The sequence below is a fragment of the Narcine bancroftii genome, chromosome 5, assembly GCF_036971445.1.
Source record: "Narcine bancroftii isolate sNarBan1 chromosome 5, sNarBan1.hap1, whole genome shotgun sequence".
Taxonomy (NCBI): domain Eukaryota; kingdom Metazoa; phylum Chordata; class Chondrichthyes; order Torpediniformes; family Narcinidae; genus Narcine; species Narcine bancroftii.
Window position 1 is genome coordinate 132,660,810 of NC_091473.1, and position 17,882 is coordinate 132,678,691.

The following is a 17,882-nucleotide window of genomic DNA, read 5'->3' on the forward strand; positions in this document are numbered from 1 at the left end:
AAACCGTCCCCTCTGGTTTGACCTGCAGATGAGAAATCGAAATCACACATACCTCTAGTAGTTCAGCATGGTTGCTTTTCTGATGGCGAGGATGGGCAAGGTCCAGAAAAGGTCGGCTTACTACCAGATAACCCACCACAGTAGCAAGATCTGGATAAACAAAACAAAATGAAAACCAACAGGTTCATTTATGCTTTAGTCTATGGTTCAGCAGAATATACCAGTACTTTGTAAATACATTTTATCAGTCCAGAAATACAGTAAGAAAATCCAACAATGATTTTTAAAATGTACATCTTGCACCCTTACGTTTTCTCTCCTCGTTGCAGAAGTGCAAGAGGAAAAAGATGATTTTATGATTGGAAGCCTGTGACCAACGGTATCTCACAATGATCAATACAGGGATCTTTGCTCTTTGTTAAATATAGCAAACCCCTGGTATCCGGCACCTATGGGGATTGGTAGATGCCGGGTAAGTGTATTTTCCAGTTGCTTGATACTTACTCTTACAATGCCTAACTACTGGTAACACACCTGCATTAATAAACAGGTTAAAAAATAAAAATACTACACTTAATTACACTGAACAAACTTCACTTGCACGAATATATAAACCTTAAAGCATTTTACTTTATTTTCAGTCACATTCTTTGAAAACATTTAACCATCTCTGCATCTGCAGGTTTCTCCCCCTCCATGGAGCCATCCGAAAAATGAACAATAACATTATAGATAATTAACCCCTTCCAAGTTTACAGATAAAACCTCTGATCGGGGTGACTAACTAAACAAGGATAAGTAGACACTTCAATAATCACCCCCAACAGCATTGCTGTTTCACACAACTTTATTCAAATGTCTGCTTCAAGCAAAGCATGACAAAGGTAATCCACTGGCTGAATATTTTTTGCTCCTATCTTCACCTTTCCTTTGAGAACATTTACAATTTTAAACTTATGTATTTTTACCTATTATTTTATTCTTATTTATTTTAATTTTTAAAATGCATTTCCCCCAATTTTTTTTTTTTTTTTTTTGCTGGTTGCTGAGGGTGCCAGTTGCTGGAATTCCAGGTATCAGGGGTTTTATAATAAAATTTAGCTCTGAATGGAGACGATCCGATTATTAAACTGGCAGGTGACACAAAAATGGTTGGTTTGGTTGATAGTGAGATCACCCTTGAGCTACAGAATGATGTTGATGAGTTGATGTTATGCACATAGAATTTAATCCTGATAAGTGTGATGAATAACAAGATCAATAAGGGTAGGACAAGTACAATAAATGATAAGTTCCCAAGAGTATTGTAGAGCAGAGGGATCTTGGTGTCAAAGGATCCCTGGATGTGGCAACACAGGTCTACAAAAGTAATTGGGAAGTCCTAAGGAATTACTGTCTTCTTTAGCTTGGACATAATAACAAGTAAATCCTATTTATTTTAGTTCATGGTTGCATATTAGTTCTGCATATGTATCGCTCGTCTGTGTGTTATATTTGGTTGTGTTTTTGCATGTTTTTTTGCACCTAGGACTGGAGAATGCTGTTTCATCGAGTTGGACATGTGCCATCGGATGATAAATAAACTTCTATTTGAGCCAATCCATTGAATCCTATTTGAAAGCCATTACAATTTCACATGCGTAATTTCTCTGATTTATAAAGGACATCAATTTCAGCTCAAAACACAATAATCTTCTTAGATAAAGCTTAGGAATGTTTGAATCTAGATTCGACAGTGAATATCACAGTTAATGTACAAGAGGTTTTAAATTTTGAATTGGAAGAGTACTTTTCTGGAAATTTGCCAGAATAAATTAGGATGGCCGTCTTGAAAAAGATTTCTGAAATGTATACACTTACATTTGGCTATTATACTATCCACAAATCCCATCGTGAACCGGAAGACAATGAAATTGTGCAGGTGATCCACCTAATGAGGAAAAGGAAGTATAAAACTGGTAAATTAGAAGACTCATCCATATCCCAGTATTAATTTCACTTTCAGATCTAATATAATGTACATGTTCAAACCTGCAAACAAAAATTATGGATTAAAGGAACTAAAATAATGTGAAATGTTCTAGAAATGTTCAATCAAATAATCTAATGTTAAGATGACAATCCAGACACATGTATTTCAATTTTTAAGGGCAATGAAATTATAACCAGTGTGACAAGTAAATGAACGTACAAGGATCAGTTTGATCCACAAAAAGAATAAAGAATTTGGAGTGCCACGGTTAACACTACACTATTACAGCGCCGACGACCAGGGTTAAAATCTTTCTGTAAGGGGTTTGTACATTATCCCTGTGGCCACGTGGGTTTCTTCTGGGTGCTCCCGTTTCCTCCCATCCACAAAAATGCATAGGGATTTTAGGTTAATTGGGCGGCAAGGGTTTGTGCTATATGTCCAAATTTAAACATTTAAAATTTATGACATACTGAGTTTCTAAGCAATGCAAATAGGTCACTCGTCAATGAAATTAAAGTATAAAGAATAAGCAAAGATCATATACATTATGTGTACACTACATGGTGGTCAACTCTCAGTATAGAATAGTAGTACCTTGTTGCATTGATACATCTGATTCAAGTACGTAACATGGTTATTTTGAATGGGTTTAGTCAATGATCCATTTGTGTACATACGATAAGAATTTGAAATTGGATTGGGCCTAGCCCTCCTGCCCGTTAAGCCATTTAACAAGTTCAAGGCTTATCTCCTACCTCAGTTTTACTTTCTCACACTAATCTCGTAGCCACGGACTTCCTTAGTACTGAAAATATCTAAAAGCGAGTCTCTAATGAAGGCTAGACTGAACCCAGTACTTGGCAATGAAACTGGTCAGGTGATCTTGGTGGGAGAGTGTTTTGGAGACGGTGACCACAACTCCCTGACCTTTTGCATAACCATGGTCAAGGATCAGAGCAGACAAATGGAAAATGTTTAATTGGGGGAGAGCTAATTACAATGGTGTTAGGCAGGAACTAGGGAACGAATGTTCTCAGGGAAATGCATAGATATAGGGAGGATGCTTAGGGACTACTTGCAAGGGGTTCTGGATGGATTTGTCCCACAGACAGGGAAAGAATGGTAGATTAAAGAGATGAAACTGTTAGCCAAGAGGAAGGAGGAAGAATACACAAGGTTTAGAAAGCAAAAAACAAACAGGGCTCATGAGAATTATAAAGTAGCCAGGAAGGAACTTAAGAAGGGACTTAGAGCTAGGAGGAGACTCGAGAAGGCTTGGCAAATAGGATTAAGGCAAACCTCAAGGCATTCTTCATGTACTTGAGAATAGGAGAATGACTAGTGTGAGAGTAGGTAGAATGTGCCTAGAGACAAAGGAAATGATGAAGTACTTACTGAATACTTTGCTTCAGTGTTCGCCGATGAGAGAGACCTTGGTGCATGTGAGGTCAGAGTGGAACAAGGTTAAGAAAGGGATAGTATTGGAGCTTCTGAGAAGCATTTGGAGAGATGTCAGCAGAGACAGATGGGATATACTCTGGGTTACAATGGGAAGCAAGGAAAGGGATAGCTGGGACATTGATGTTGATCTGTGCATCCTTCCTGGCCGCAAAAGTGGAATTGGAGGATGGCAGAATAGTTCCCTTTTTCAAAAGGGTAAAGTGGAGAATCGTGGAAATTACACTTGGAGTTTTTCATTCAGTCGCCTCATTACCGGAAGGATGTGGAAGCTTTAGAGAGTGCAAATTTACCAGGATGCTGCCTGGATTGGAGAACATGTCTTATGAAGAAAGGTTGAGCAATTGGAGGTTTTTCTCTTAGGAGAAATGGAGGATGAGAGGCAACTTAATAGGGTGTATTAGGTTATGAGAGGCATAGTGGACAGCCAGGGTGTTTTTTTTTCCTGGGACAGCAACAGCCAGTGTCAGAGGACATCAGTTTAAGGTGAAGGGGAACATCAAAGGTAATTTAAAAAAGAGTGGTGGATGCTGTTAGGTAAAAACATCATGAGCTGGGAATGTAGAGGGAGTCACCCAGTGCTGGGCCGTAACAAGATGCAGTTGTGACCTTGTACTCTCAAGATAAGAGTGGGGATGACAAATTGATGTGCAGGAGGCTAGCAGAGAGGGACAGCAACAGTTTATTCATTGGACAATGTCATGGTATGATAATTTACTAAGTACGTATCCTAAGGTATATAAAAAACACCACTTGCTGATAACGGCAGAATGCGCCTTCTCCAGCTAACACTGTTAGTTGCAAGTGTTACAATCCGGCAATAAAGAACAAAGAACCTTGATTTCGACTCAGTCTGGTGTTTGACTCACTCATTCATGAACAAAGCAGACCTAACAATGCCTGGAATTAATTGCCAGGGATGGTGATGGAGGCTTATATAATAGGGACATTTAAAAGACTCTTAGATGGGCACATGGATGCAAGAAAAAATTTGGGTTGTAAGCTGTGAGGGAGGGAAGGTTGAAATTGATGTGGAGTATATTTACATAGATTGGCATAACATCATGCGCCATAGGATCAGTACACTGCTCTACTGGACTACATTCTATGAATTATTAAATGGCATTTGTATGACATTAATGCATTGCATAAATTCATGTGTACACACTACTACAATTAGTATGAGAGAAGAAAGGCCATTATTTGTTTGTTTATGCTGTATGGAGGAACATCAATTCAATAGGTTGAATTGGAAAGGACAGGTTACATTTGGTCAGATGTCATTGTCAAAGCATAACTGTTTTGACACAAGTACTTGCAGAAGTGAGAATTTTGCAAATTTAGAGAGAACCTGATAATGATTCAGGCAACTTTGGGGTTCTATTAAAGAGGGGATGGCACAAAAACGATGGGCTGAACAGTCCTGAATCAGGACTTTCAGCCCTCCAAGATGAAGCAAGCACAGACCAATCCTACTTAAGACATTTATTTACTGCACATTCCCCATCAACCTCCCCTCAGATTCTACCACTCACCCATATGCACAGAGTAATTTATAAAGGCAAATTCACATATTGTTGGGATGTAGGAAGAAACTGCTGTGTTTACAGAAATCCCACACAATGATTAAGCTCAGTACATATGGAGAGCAGGATTGAACTGTGTCATTGCAGCTGTGAGGCAGTGGCTCTCTCAGCTGTTGGCAAAATAAAAGATTTTGTTGAATTGTGCAGCTTTATAATAATTCTGAAAATATGGAAGTTGTAAATCACCTAATTCAAACCTATTCATTTTCCCTTTCTATAAAAATGTCCTTACAATTGAATTAAGATCTTTAAAAAAATTTTTTTGAGGTACTAAACAAGGAATAGATTGAAAAAGATATTGAATCCTTGCAAAAATATTCATTTTAATACAGTTCACTCTGCCTATTAAGGTAATAGGTAAGTCATTCCATCTATTTAAATCTTCTTTAATTTTATTAAATAATGAAACATAATTTAACTTATACAAATTATCTAAATTTTTATCAATTCAAATACCTAAATATTTAATTGGAATTTGTGTCCACTTAAATTGAGCTACACATTTACATCGATCATAATCTCTTTCTACTAATGGCATAACTTCACTTTTATCCCAATTAATTTTATAACCAGATATTCTCCCATAATCTTGTAACTTTTTATGTAAAGAAATTAAAGAATTTTCAGGATCTGTTATATAAATCAATACATCATCTGCAAACAAACTAATTTTATACTCCTCCTTATTAACTTTAATACTAAAATCTTGCCATATTGATTGTGCCAAAGGTTCAATTGCTAAAACAAATAATGCAGGAGATAAAGGACATCTTTGTCTAGCTGATCTAGTTAATGAATAAAAAGAAACTTGCTCATTGGTAACTACTCTAGCCAAAGGATTTCTATATAAAGTTTCAATCAAATTCATAAATATTGGCCCAATTTGAAATTTTTGTAAGACCTTAAATAAATGATTCCATTCTAATCTGTCAAAAGCCTTTTCAGCATCTAACAATAAAACTAATGCTAAATCCGATTCAATTTCTTTGGATTTGTGTTTTAGATATGGACAAGAGATAAGTACTTTTTTTTGCCATTCGATTTAGACTTGTTCTAAAGTTAAGACTTTTTGGATACAAGTTAAATTGTTTTTGGAGTAAGTATTAAAAGTGAGTCTACCGTTTGATTCAATGTTGTTTTTATTAGGGGACATTAAGTCGATTGCTTTAGGACTAAGATTGACTATGTATCAAATTGAATTTTTACATTTAACTTTGGCCATTTCTGAATAATGTTTTGCCATCACTTGGAAATCTTAGTTTTAGGAATGCAAAGATGGCATACTGAAATTAAATCCTGTATTCGTGTTGGAAAGATAATGTATAATTTAAGGGATAAATATCATATTTGTAAAAGTATGGAGCCCATATTTAAAAATTCTTGGTTTGAAGATTTAATCTGGTGGGGGTCTCGGTTTCCATAACTAAAAAGTTGATTATTGTTTTTAAGTGATGATCTCCTTTCTTATTTCTTTGTAGGTGGAAGGGGGAGGAGGGAGGGTGTTAATGGGGTGGATGGGGGAGGTTGTGGGGGTTTATTTAATTATAATATCTGTATGAATAAGTTATAATTAATATTATGAATTTAAAATTTATAAATAAAATATATTTTTAAAAATGTTGTTGAAATAATTCATGAATTATCTGTGTAAGTGGATCCTTGATTTCCTCACCTCTAGACCACAATCAGTGAGGATTGGTAAGAACATCTCCTTCACCATCTCCATCAGTACCAGAGGACTGCATTCTTAGCCCCCTGCTCTACTCACTTTACAACTATGACTGAATGGCTCAGTTCAACAACACCACCATCCATAAATTCACTTACAATACACAGTAGTGGGTTGTATAAAAATAGACGGTGAATCAACATACAGGAGGGAGACTGAAAACTTTGCTGAATGGTGCTTCAACAATAATTCAATGTCACCAAAAGCAAAGAGGTGATTGTTGACTTCAGGAAGGGAAAGCCAGGTTTGTACGATCCAGTGATCATTGGGGGATCAGAGTTGGAGAGGGCAAACAAATTTAAGCTCTTGGGAGTCACTATCTCAGAGGATCTTTCCTGGAGTAAATACACTAATGGCACAGTGAAGAAAGCATTTCAGCCCCTCTTCTTCCTCAGGAGTTGGCAGAGGTTGGTATGACTTCAGAAACCCTTGCAAATTTCGACAGATATGTGATAGAAAGTATGGTGGCTGGCTGCATCACGTTCTGGTATGCGGACACCAATACCCCCCCCCCCCCCCCCTCCTCTGCCAGTGTAAAGCCTTGCAAAAGATAGTGGACACAGCCCAGGACATCACAGGCAAAACCCTCCCCACTATCGAGAAAATCTACGGGGAATGCTGCCAGGAGAGCAGTGGCGATCATTAAGGATCTACACCAGCCAGCACACGCTCTGTTGAGACTGCTACCATCAGGAAAAAGGTATAGGTGCCACAAGACTCGCACCATCGGGTTCAGGAATAGCTGCTACCCCTCTACCATCAACTCTTCAACAACAAACTCAATCACAGATTAATTTAGGGACTCTTATTTTTGCATTTTATTGTTTGCTTTTTTTTCTCCTCTGTATTGCACAGTTGTTTAGATTTACATAATATGTCTTTTTTTTTGTTTCTTTTTTTTTACACTACTAGTAAGTGGTAATTCTACCTGACCCATAGGAAAAAGCATCTCAGGGTTGTGTGTGACATCGTGTATGCACTGACAATAAATCTGAAATAACTACTGCCATTACTGTTATTTTCATAGAAATTGAAAGTTATTAATGTGTTGATTGAACTGAAATTACCTCATTTTAACAAACACCTATAAAAAAGAGAAATCCCATAAATGACCTAAGAAAATTGAAAGGTTCAGTTTTATTTGAGATTTTAATTAAAGCAGAATGTGCAGTTTTACAAGGGGACAGTTTTTTTTCTGGGTAACCTGAGAAAAACTTTTTGTTGAATGTTATCAGAGAAATTGGTCAGAATTCTCTCCCACCACAAAATTAAAGGTAAATATGTTATCTAGTCAACCACAACATTTATACAAGGTAAAAAGGGACTGCTTACCAGCCTTTTGAAAGTGGAATGGATAGTCTGTTTTTCTCTGTTGTTTCCATTGTAAAATGCAATTTCCTCACTGTAAAAAATACAAGTAGTGATTGTTTTATTCTGATTTGTTATTTCTAAGACTCAATTAAAAGTGAGCATCTTCCCACCAGTGAGCAGGCTTTACAAAAGTAAAGCAGGAAATTCAATCCTTTCACAACCACACAATGGCAATCATTTTATCAAGGGCCGGTTCCTTCGCCGTCTAAGTATCATGCTGTAAGGCGGACACTTCACTGCACTCTTAAGTGCTGATTTAAACTTTTGAGTTGCCCTACAAATTTATCAGGCATTCAGAAACATGGCACTGAAAGGAAAGCAAGAACATCCTTTGCAGTTGGTCAGAAGGACAAATTTTGATCTTGTTTTTCAAGGAACCATTCAGTTGCCCCTTAACCCATCACACTCTTTCCTTTTCTAGTTATGAGCTCCTCTCTTCCCTCTCCCATGAGATAACCAATTAATTTGCCCAACGATCGTGATGCCAATGGAAAGGAAAATAAAACACTGGGGCTCAAAACCAGCTGCCTTCAAATGTCCATTCATACTCGAGCAAATCCCTGGTCACAATCCTCCATTGGAGAGCGAAATACCAATCAATCAGCAAGGTAAGTGTACGCAGACCTTCTGATTCTTATGGCAAAGCCAAAAATAGGGTTTAACCATTAACTAAATTGAAATTAGTAATATACTTTACAGAATTTGAAATTCAGAGCATCAAATGAACCCAAAAATGAAAACTGAAATATTCCAATGAACAAATTTCCAGTGGTGATTTTAATTATTAGTTCACACTGTTATGCAGTATCTTGAGAACGTCTGCCTTTTCTACAACAAATTGAGTGGCAAACTCCGAATTCCTTCAAAGGTAGTTAGTTAAGCCATGCTCCAGATTTGAAGATATTCCAAAGCCAAGAAAAATAAAACAGCATTCCTTTAAATATTGAACTCTTACAAAGGAGAAATTTTTTTTTGACATGCAAATATACCAAGAAGCAATTAAATATTTCAGAAAACAATGAAATACATTTTAATCACTTCAACTTTATAAAAGAAAAATTAAAGCAAAAAAAAACCCTGTAGATACTGGAATACAAAACAAAATAGAAAATGCCCGCCACAATGGTTTAGGAGAAAGAAAGAAGTCAGGCAATGTTTGAATGCTCCTCACATTTCTTGTTTTCTTGTACATAAAAAAAAGAAGCCTCTTTGTAATTGTGCTTTTGTTTAAAGTACAAAGTAGCTTCCTTTAAAAATAAATGACCATTTCTACCTGTAACAATAAGTGAGTGTTGCACCTAGTGCAGGTTCAGCATGCACATTTCTCAGCCCCAGGTATTGAGGAATCTGCAGATGTTTGCACTTTCCAACAGATCTCCATGAGGAGTCCAACACCAGAGTACAGTTGTCCTATGAATAGGTGTTGAAAATTCAGGATATCATCTTCACTTAGGAATCTAGACTTAACACATGGATAAAAGCTGGTTGCCCCCACATGATTCAAAGTTAGACTTAAAAATAAAAAGCAGGACTGGCTCTGCCTAATGTCATCACAAATAACTAGCATTTTGTATTCAACTTTAAACACATTCGCATTTCAGTTTAACAACATTCTCCAGCACTAAATGGTTGATCCAGAATTGAGCACAGACTTTTCTCTGGGCTTTCCAATTTTCAGCCATGCCATTAGAAAAGCACAACTAATATTTAATAATAAAACAATAAGGCAGTACATAATATTCTGCCAACAAATTCTGCACTTGATTCAAGAACCAAACTGAAAACAGTTCAAGTGGAATAGGAGGTCACATATCCTTGCATTGCATACAATAGCTCCACTGTAAACCATTAAAGGAATTCTCTTTAAAGAGAGGACAAGTGGGTCATTCAAACCCTCTGCTTAGCCAGTTAACAAGATCATAGTTGATCTTTCAACGTTGCCATTTTCATGCGTGAACCCCTATCCTACAATTCCTTTCATGTCAAAAGAAACTATTGAAATACTGTATTTAAAAGTTAATATTAAATGGTACTACTTTTACATAATATCACCTCACCTATTTGTGATAAGCCGAGAGTTGACGTATCTGTATTCCCCTTCATATCTTTGTTCTGATACTGTCATTTTACCAATTGGCCTTCGGAGTCGAGTTAAGATCAGACCTGACACAATCAGGTAAGCCATCATGCTTGCAGGTCCCTAAAAAGAAAACGATAAATCGATATCAAAATTTTTTGAAGAGGTGACTAGAGCAGTGGATGTTGTCTATATGGACTTCAGTATGGCCTTCGCTAAGGTTCCACACGGGAGGTTAGTTAGGAAGGCTAAGTCCCTGGGTATTAATTTGGAGATAGTCAAATGGATTCAACAGTGGCTGGAAGGAAGATGCCAGAGAGTAGTAGTAGATAATTGTTTGTCAGGATGGAGGCTGGTGAAAAGCCGTGTACCTCAGGGTTCGGTATTGGAACCGTTGTTCTTTGTCATATATATTAATGATCTGGAGGATGGGACAGTAAATTGGATTAGTAAATATGCAGATGATACTAAAATAGGGGGAATTGTGGATGATAAGGAGGGTTTTCAAAGATTGCAGAGGGTTTTAAACTGCTTCGAGGAGTGGGCAGAAAGATGGCAGATGGAGTTTAATCCAGGTAAGTGTGAGGTTCTTCATTTTGAAAAGAATAATCAAAGCAAGACATATATGGTAAAATATGTTTAATATGTTATATTAAAATCATATATTATTCCATTTTTGAGGTAATAACATCAGGATCATATTCCTAAACTTCAGACACAAACAGAAGCAAAACTAAATTATTCAAATAGATTTATTAGCCTTTCTGTACTAAACGCAAAGTATAATTTATCTATTTAAATTGTGAATACTATGAGTGTGTTAATTTTTTGTTATACTTTTTCTCAAATATGTTATAAAAAGAAAGCTATGGAGTAGCTCACTGCCAGGAAATTAAACTGGCTCAGAGGGTCTCAGGCAAAGAGATGATGTCACCTTCAGCTAAGCATGGCGCGGGGGTGGCTGGGAGCTCAGGGTTTTAAAAAAGTGCTCAGGTCCAACAGAAAACTGTTGTTTTCCGTTTGAATTCAACTCGACCACAACTCATCATTTCACACCGCGATACAGTAACCACATTGGTGACCCCGATGGGCCCAAAAAGCTTTTGGACCCAAAATGGACAAACTGCCTGAACAAATCAACCAGAAGTGTGGTGTAGACAAGCTGAGGAACAATTCCATATTCATCAAATAGTGGCAGGTGCCACTAAATAATACTTGGTAAGCGTCCTCAACCAAGAAACGGCAGGTCTAGTAGTCTACTTACTCCATGATCCACCAGATTAAGGCAGGTATCTGATTCTTAAAGACCTACTTGTCTGCACAATTGGCCTCTCTCGACTCAAGTGAGCTACATGGCTCCTGCGTATGAACGACTTGGGTGACCATGCCCTGGAGCTAATGACTGACATGTTGGTGCTGCCAGACACTCATGAATCTTCTTAGAGCAAATATTCGTAGAGTAAATGCCAGAGGATATCACTTCATATTGGCCACTAAAGTCCTTGCAGACTCCCATACGGTAGTTGTCTGTGCAGATGTTCTGTGACACGTGATGCAGCAGGGCAGGTGCCCCACTGAAATTAGTGCTGTGTCACACCCAAAGGCCCAGGCTCCATGAGCACCAGTGAATAGGACATACACAACCCCAAATAAAGAAGCCACTGAGATAGATTCTTGGTGTTTTAATCACCAAAATTGGGGTTCTGGAGCCAACCACTGTGTGCGTTTCCAGGAAGCACCAGAGCCAGTTGCCGCTAATGGCTGGACAGCCTGCTTTATGGGACAAACCGTCTGGGGGAAAGTTTCTAGTTGACACAGGAGCTGAAATTAGTGTCCTTTCCCCGGCTATGATACCTCTATCAGGAACGCTGGCCCAGTTCTCACAGCAGTTAACAAAAGTATGATCCGCAAGTACGGTACGCAAACTATACCCTTGCAGTTTGGCACCAATAAATTCTCCTGGAGGTTTTCAGTGGCTGCACTCTCTCAGTTGTTGCTTGCTGTTGGGAGATTTAAAGGGGAGCAGGCTGGTAGATACAAAAACCTTTCAATCTTTCCACCGAGGAGAAACCAAACTACCCACCTCACATTTGGACTCAGTGGTGTACTCCGCTAATGAATTTGCCAAGGTTCTTGCAGAGTTCCTGGACATTGTTGCGCCACAGTCCTCCACGGCCACACCCAAACATGGTGTCGCACATCATTTCCTGATGAATGGACTCCACTTCATGCCTGAGCCTGCCAATTACCACCCAACAAGCTGCGCCTAGCCAAACAAGAATTCCTCAAGATGGAGGAAATGGGGATTGTGCACAGGTCTGACAGCCCGTGGGCATTCCTGCTTCACATGGTGCCCAAGGCTACAGGAGACTGGAGACCGTGTGGGGATTACAGGCGGATCAACGATACCACTATTGCAGACCACTACTCTGTGCCCCATATACAAGACTTCATCGCAAATCTCCATGGGCCCAGGGTATTAATGAAGTTTGATTTGGTACGAGGCTATCATCAAATCCTGGTGAACCCACAAGCTATACCCAAAACTGCTATCATAACACCATTTGGTCTCTTCGAATTTCTGCATATGCCATTTGGCCTTAAGAATGCTGCGCAGTCATTCGAACAGCTTATGGATGCAAGGAATGGATTTTCTCTTTGTGTACTTGGATGACATACTTGTCATCAGCCATTCTCACAAAGAACACCTGAAGCACCTGCATTTACTCTGCCACCATCTACAAGACTTGGGTCTAACAATAAACCCCACAAAGTGCAAATTCGGGCAGTCCTCAATCGACTTTTTGGGACATCAGATCAGCAGCCAGAGTGTCGTCCCATTACCAGCCAAAGTGGAGGCCATCCTCAAATTTGCAAAGCTGCTTGGGGTCAAAGGCCTTTAGGAGTTTGTAGGAATGATCAATTTCTACCATCATTTTCTACCATCTGCAGCCATGATAATAAATCCCTGGTTCGACCTCATGTCCATAGAAGCCAAGGACCTCATGTTCATAGAAGAGGCAATGACAGCACTTGAGAACACAAAAAGTGCCCTGACAAAGACAACTTTGCTGATCCACCCATGAATGAATGTGCCAACTGTATTAACAAAGGACACATTAGATTTAGCAGTGGGCAGAGAAATGAAGCAAAGCATTAATGGACACTGGAAGCCTCTTGCATTCTTTTTTAACATTTTTCATACTGTGAACCATATATACAAACGTTTCTCATATACAGTGGCATTTTTTCCCTTTTTCCCCCCTCCCTTCCCTCCCCCCTTCCCACCCCCCTCCAAAACCAATAAATATTCAACATATACAATACAATAAAACCATTAAACAATGTCATCACACAATGAAAAATAAACAAGAAAAATGTGTCATCTACTTTTACACAATGGGACAAGTTGTTTTGTCTTCTTATCATTTTAGGGGGTGGAGGTCCGAGGCAAGCCCTCTCTTGTTATATTTCATGTACGGTTCCCAAATTTGTTCAAATAATGTGACTTTATTTTTTAAATTATATGTTATTTTTTCCAATGGAATACATTTATTCTTTCCATGTACCATTGCTGTATTCTTAGGCTCTCTTCCATTTTCCAAGTTGACATTAGACATTTTTTTGCAACTGCTAAGGCTATTATAATAAATCTTTTTGTACTTTATCCAATTTGAGGCCTAATTCCTTACTTATATTACTTAGAAGAAAGATCTCTGGATTTTTTGGTATGTTGCTTTTTGTGATTTTATTTAATACCTGATTTAGATCTTCCCAAAACTTTTCCACTTTCTCACATGCCCAAATTGCATGTACTGATGTTCCCGTTTCCTTCTTACAGCGAAAACATCTTCTGTTGGGTCCCATTTATTTAACTTTTGGGGCCTGTGTAACCAATTATATTGTATCATGTGTAACCTCATGTTTATTGTATTTCTCATAGTTCCGGAGCATAGCTTTTCCCATTTTTCATTTTTTATCTTTATGTTTAAATTCTTTTCCCACTTCTGTTTCGGTTTATAGCTTATTTCATCATTTTCCTTATCTTGCAGCTTAATGTACATGTTCGTAATAAATCTTTTAATTATCATTGTGTCTGTAATCACATATTCAAAGCTGCTTCCTTCTGGTAATCTCAGTCTGTTTCCCAATTTATCCTTTAAATAGGCTTTCAGTTGATGATATGCAAATATTGTACCATGAGTTATTCCATATTTGTACTTCAACTGTTCAAATGTTAATAAATTATTTCCCAAAAAACAATTTTCTATTCTTTTGATTCCTTTTCTCTCCCATTCTCTAAAGCACACATGTCAAACTCTGGCCCGCGGGCCATAAATATATTTGGCCCGCAAGATCATTTCAAAAATGTATTTTGGTAATGTCACCCCCACCATCCTCTCCCTTCATTGCACATCCTTCCCCATTGTAACACGAGAAATTGTAACACGAGAAGTCCGTCGATGTCATCAGCCGGCAAGCCAGTTGGAAGGCTCCCCGCACAACCAGTCACTTCTCCCACCTGTCGAGCGGTGCGGCGGATGGGCGAGCGCCTGTGATTTCCTGTCGGCGCGACGGGCTTGGCAGGCTGCGCACGGCCCCCGGGCAGCGCAAGCCCCGCGCGACTGGCACCGGAAGGCCCTTCCACAGCGCGAGCGCACTTCTCCCGGTCGCCACGGCCTTCAGCGCTTGCACCCGCGCGGACCCCAGGGATGGTTGGTTCGGCCCTGCACGTGAAGAGAGAGGTGGTGGCTGTCCGCAAAGGCTGATCGGCAGCGTGCTGGGCCTGAGTGGGTGGGTAAGCAGGGGTGGGCAGAGGATGTAGGTGAGGAGTAATGGGCAGGGGAAGTTATGGTGGTGCGAGGGGCAGTTAGAGGAAGGGATGAGTAGAAGGAGGGGTGAATAGGGAAGAGGTAAAAGGGGAGGGGCAGGGCGAGTAGGGGAGGGGTGATTAGAGGGTGAGAGACAGGTAGAGGGAGGAACAGGTTGAGGGGAGAGGCAGTAGAGGGGCGTGTATAGGATGGGGTGGGTAGAGGCAGAGCGAGTGGAGTGATATCAAAGGACTGGTCAGGTATAGGGAATAGAGGCCTAGAGCCTGAGGAGTGAGCAGGAAATGCTGAGTCCTGATGCAGGCCAAAATGGACACAGCCTGTGAATGCTGACTACATCTCCACAGGGACCAAATATGTTTCCCTCAGGTCAAGCAAAGGGTGAACTTGAGCTACCTACTCCTGACCTGTAACATTATCCTCCTAAAGTTATATCCTAAAGTTTAACATTACATATGTTGAAAGAAGAGAAAACATGCAGATGTTGTTGAAAATTTTCAATAAATATTTAGTTCGGCCCTCGACTTAGTCCAAGTTTTTAATTTTGGCCCTCCGTGAATTTGAGTTTGACACCCCTGCTCTAAAGGAAAGGTTATCTATTGTAAAAGGGATTAGTGGATTTTGCATCAATAGTAATTTTGGTATTTGGTAATTTGTTTTTTCCTTTCTAAGTGGATCTTCTTCCATATATTGAGTAAATGATGCAGTACTGGTAAGCTTTTATATTGTACCAGCTTTTCGTCCCACTTATAAAGTATATTTTCCGGTACCTTCTCCACTATTTTATCTAGTTCTATCTTAGTCCAGTATGGTTTTTCCCTCGTTGGGTAAAAATCTGATAAATAGCTTAATTGTGGTGCTCTATAATAATTTTTAAAGTTTGGTAACTGCAAACCACCTTGGTTGTACCTCCCTGTTAATTTATCTAACGCTATCCTCGGTTCCCCCCTTTCCACAAGAATTTCCTTATTATTCTCTTTAGTTCATTAAAGAATTTCTCTGTTAAGGGAATTGGTAACGATTTAAATAAGTATTGTATCCTTGGGAAGACATTCATTTTAATGCAATTTACCCTTCCTATCAACGTTAGTGGTAATTCTTTCCAATGTTCTAAGTCTTCCTGCAATATCTTTATTGGTGGCTGATAATTTAATTTGTACAGGTGGCTTAAGTTATTATCTAACCCAATACCTAGGTATTGGATTGCTTGTGTTTGCCATTTAAATGGTGATTCTTTTTAAAATTCTGTATAATACGCATTACTCATTGGCATCACTTCACTTTTATTTGTGTTGATCTTGTACCCCAATATTTCTCCATACTCCTTAAATTTCTTATGTAATTCTTTTATTGATATTTCTGGTTCTGTTAAGTATACTATGATATCATCGGCTAATAAACTGATTTTATACTCCTCCTTTATTTTTATCTCTTTTATTTTATTTTCTGTTCTTATCAGTTCTGCCAATGGTTCTATTGCTAAAGCGAACAGTGAGGGGGATAATGGACATCCCTGTCTAGTTGACCTACTTAATTTAAATTGGTTCGATACATATCCATTTACTGTTACCTTCACCAATGGTCCATTATATAATGCTTTAATCCAATTAATACATTTTTCTGGTAGATTGAACCTCTGTAATACTTTGAATAAATAATTCCATTCTACTCTGTCAAAGGCTTTTTCTGCGTCTAAAGCAACAGCCACTGTTGGCTTCTTATTTCCTTGAACTGCATGAATTAGATTAATAAGTTTACAGACATTATCTGCCGTTTGTCTTTTCTTAATAAATCCAGTTTGATCTTGTTTTACTATTTTTGGTACACAATCGGCCAATCAGTTTGCTAATAATTTTACTATTATCTTATAATCTGGATTAAGTAGAGATATTGGTCTATATGATGCTGGTGTTAGTGGATCCTTCCCCGTCTTTGGTATTACTGTAATTATTGCTGTCTTACATGAATCTGGCAAGTTTTGTGTTTCTTTTATCTGGTTCATTACTTCCAGGAGAGGAGGAATTAATAACTCTTTAAATGTTTTATAGAATTCTATTGGGAATCCATCCTCTCCAGGCGTTTTATTGATCGGCAGCTTTTTTAATATATCCTGTACTTCCTCTATTTCAAATGGTTTTATCAGTTCCTGCAATTTCGGCAGTTCAATTTTAGCTAAAAACTCTTCTAATTTATCATCTTTCCCCTCGTTCTCAGTTTGGTATAATTGTTCATAAAACTCCTTAAAGTTCTCATTAATCTCTATTGGGTTATATGCAATTTGTTTGTCTTTTTTCCTTGATGCCAATACCGTTCTTTTAGCTTGTTCTGTTTTAAGTTGCCAGGCTAATATTTTATGTGTTTTTTCTCCTAGTTCGTAATATTTTTGCTTTATTTTCATTGTTCTTCTTCACCTTATATGTTTGTAATGTTTCGTATTTTATTTTTTTGTCCGCCAATTCTCTCCTTTTTGTTATATCATCCCTTTTTACTAGTTCCTTTTCTGTACTTACTATCTCCCTTTCCAAACTGTTCTATTTCCTGATTGTAGTCCTTTTTCAACTTAGTTACATAACTTATTATCTGCCCTCTAATGAAGGCATTCATTGCGTCCCATAATATAAATTTGTTTTTCACTGATTCCGTATTTATTTCAAAGTACATTTTAATTTGGCATTCAATAAGCTCTCTAAATTCCTGCCTTTTAAGTAGCATGGAGTTTAACCTCCATCTATATGTTCTTGGTGAGATGTCCTCCAGGTCTATTGCTAATAACAGGGGTGAATGATCAGATAGTAATCTAGCTTTATATTCAGTTTTCCTAACTCTCCCTTGAATATGGGCCGACAACAAAAACATA

General features: G+C 38.3%; 1 protein-coding gene across 1 annotated transcript in view; it reads right to left on the reverse strand.

Moving 5' to 3' along the window:
- abcd3a (ATP-binding cassette, sub-family D (ALD), member 3a) overlaps positions 1-17,882 on the reverse strand; it is a 76,696-nt gene that overhangs the window by 24,169 nt on the left and 34,645 nt on the right. The window contains exons 9-12 of the mRNA XM_069939087.1: positions 10,177-10,319; positions 8,081-8,150; positions 1,861-1,930; positions 53-150 (exon numbers count right to left, since the gene is read on the reverse strand). Coding sequence (XP_069795188.1) covers positions 53-150; positions 1,861-1,930; positions 8,081-8,150; positions 10,177-10,319 — 381 coding nt within the window. The remainder of the gene's footprint in view (positions 1-52; positions 151-1,860; positions 1,931-8,080; positions 8,151-10,176; positions 10,320-17,882) is intronic.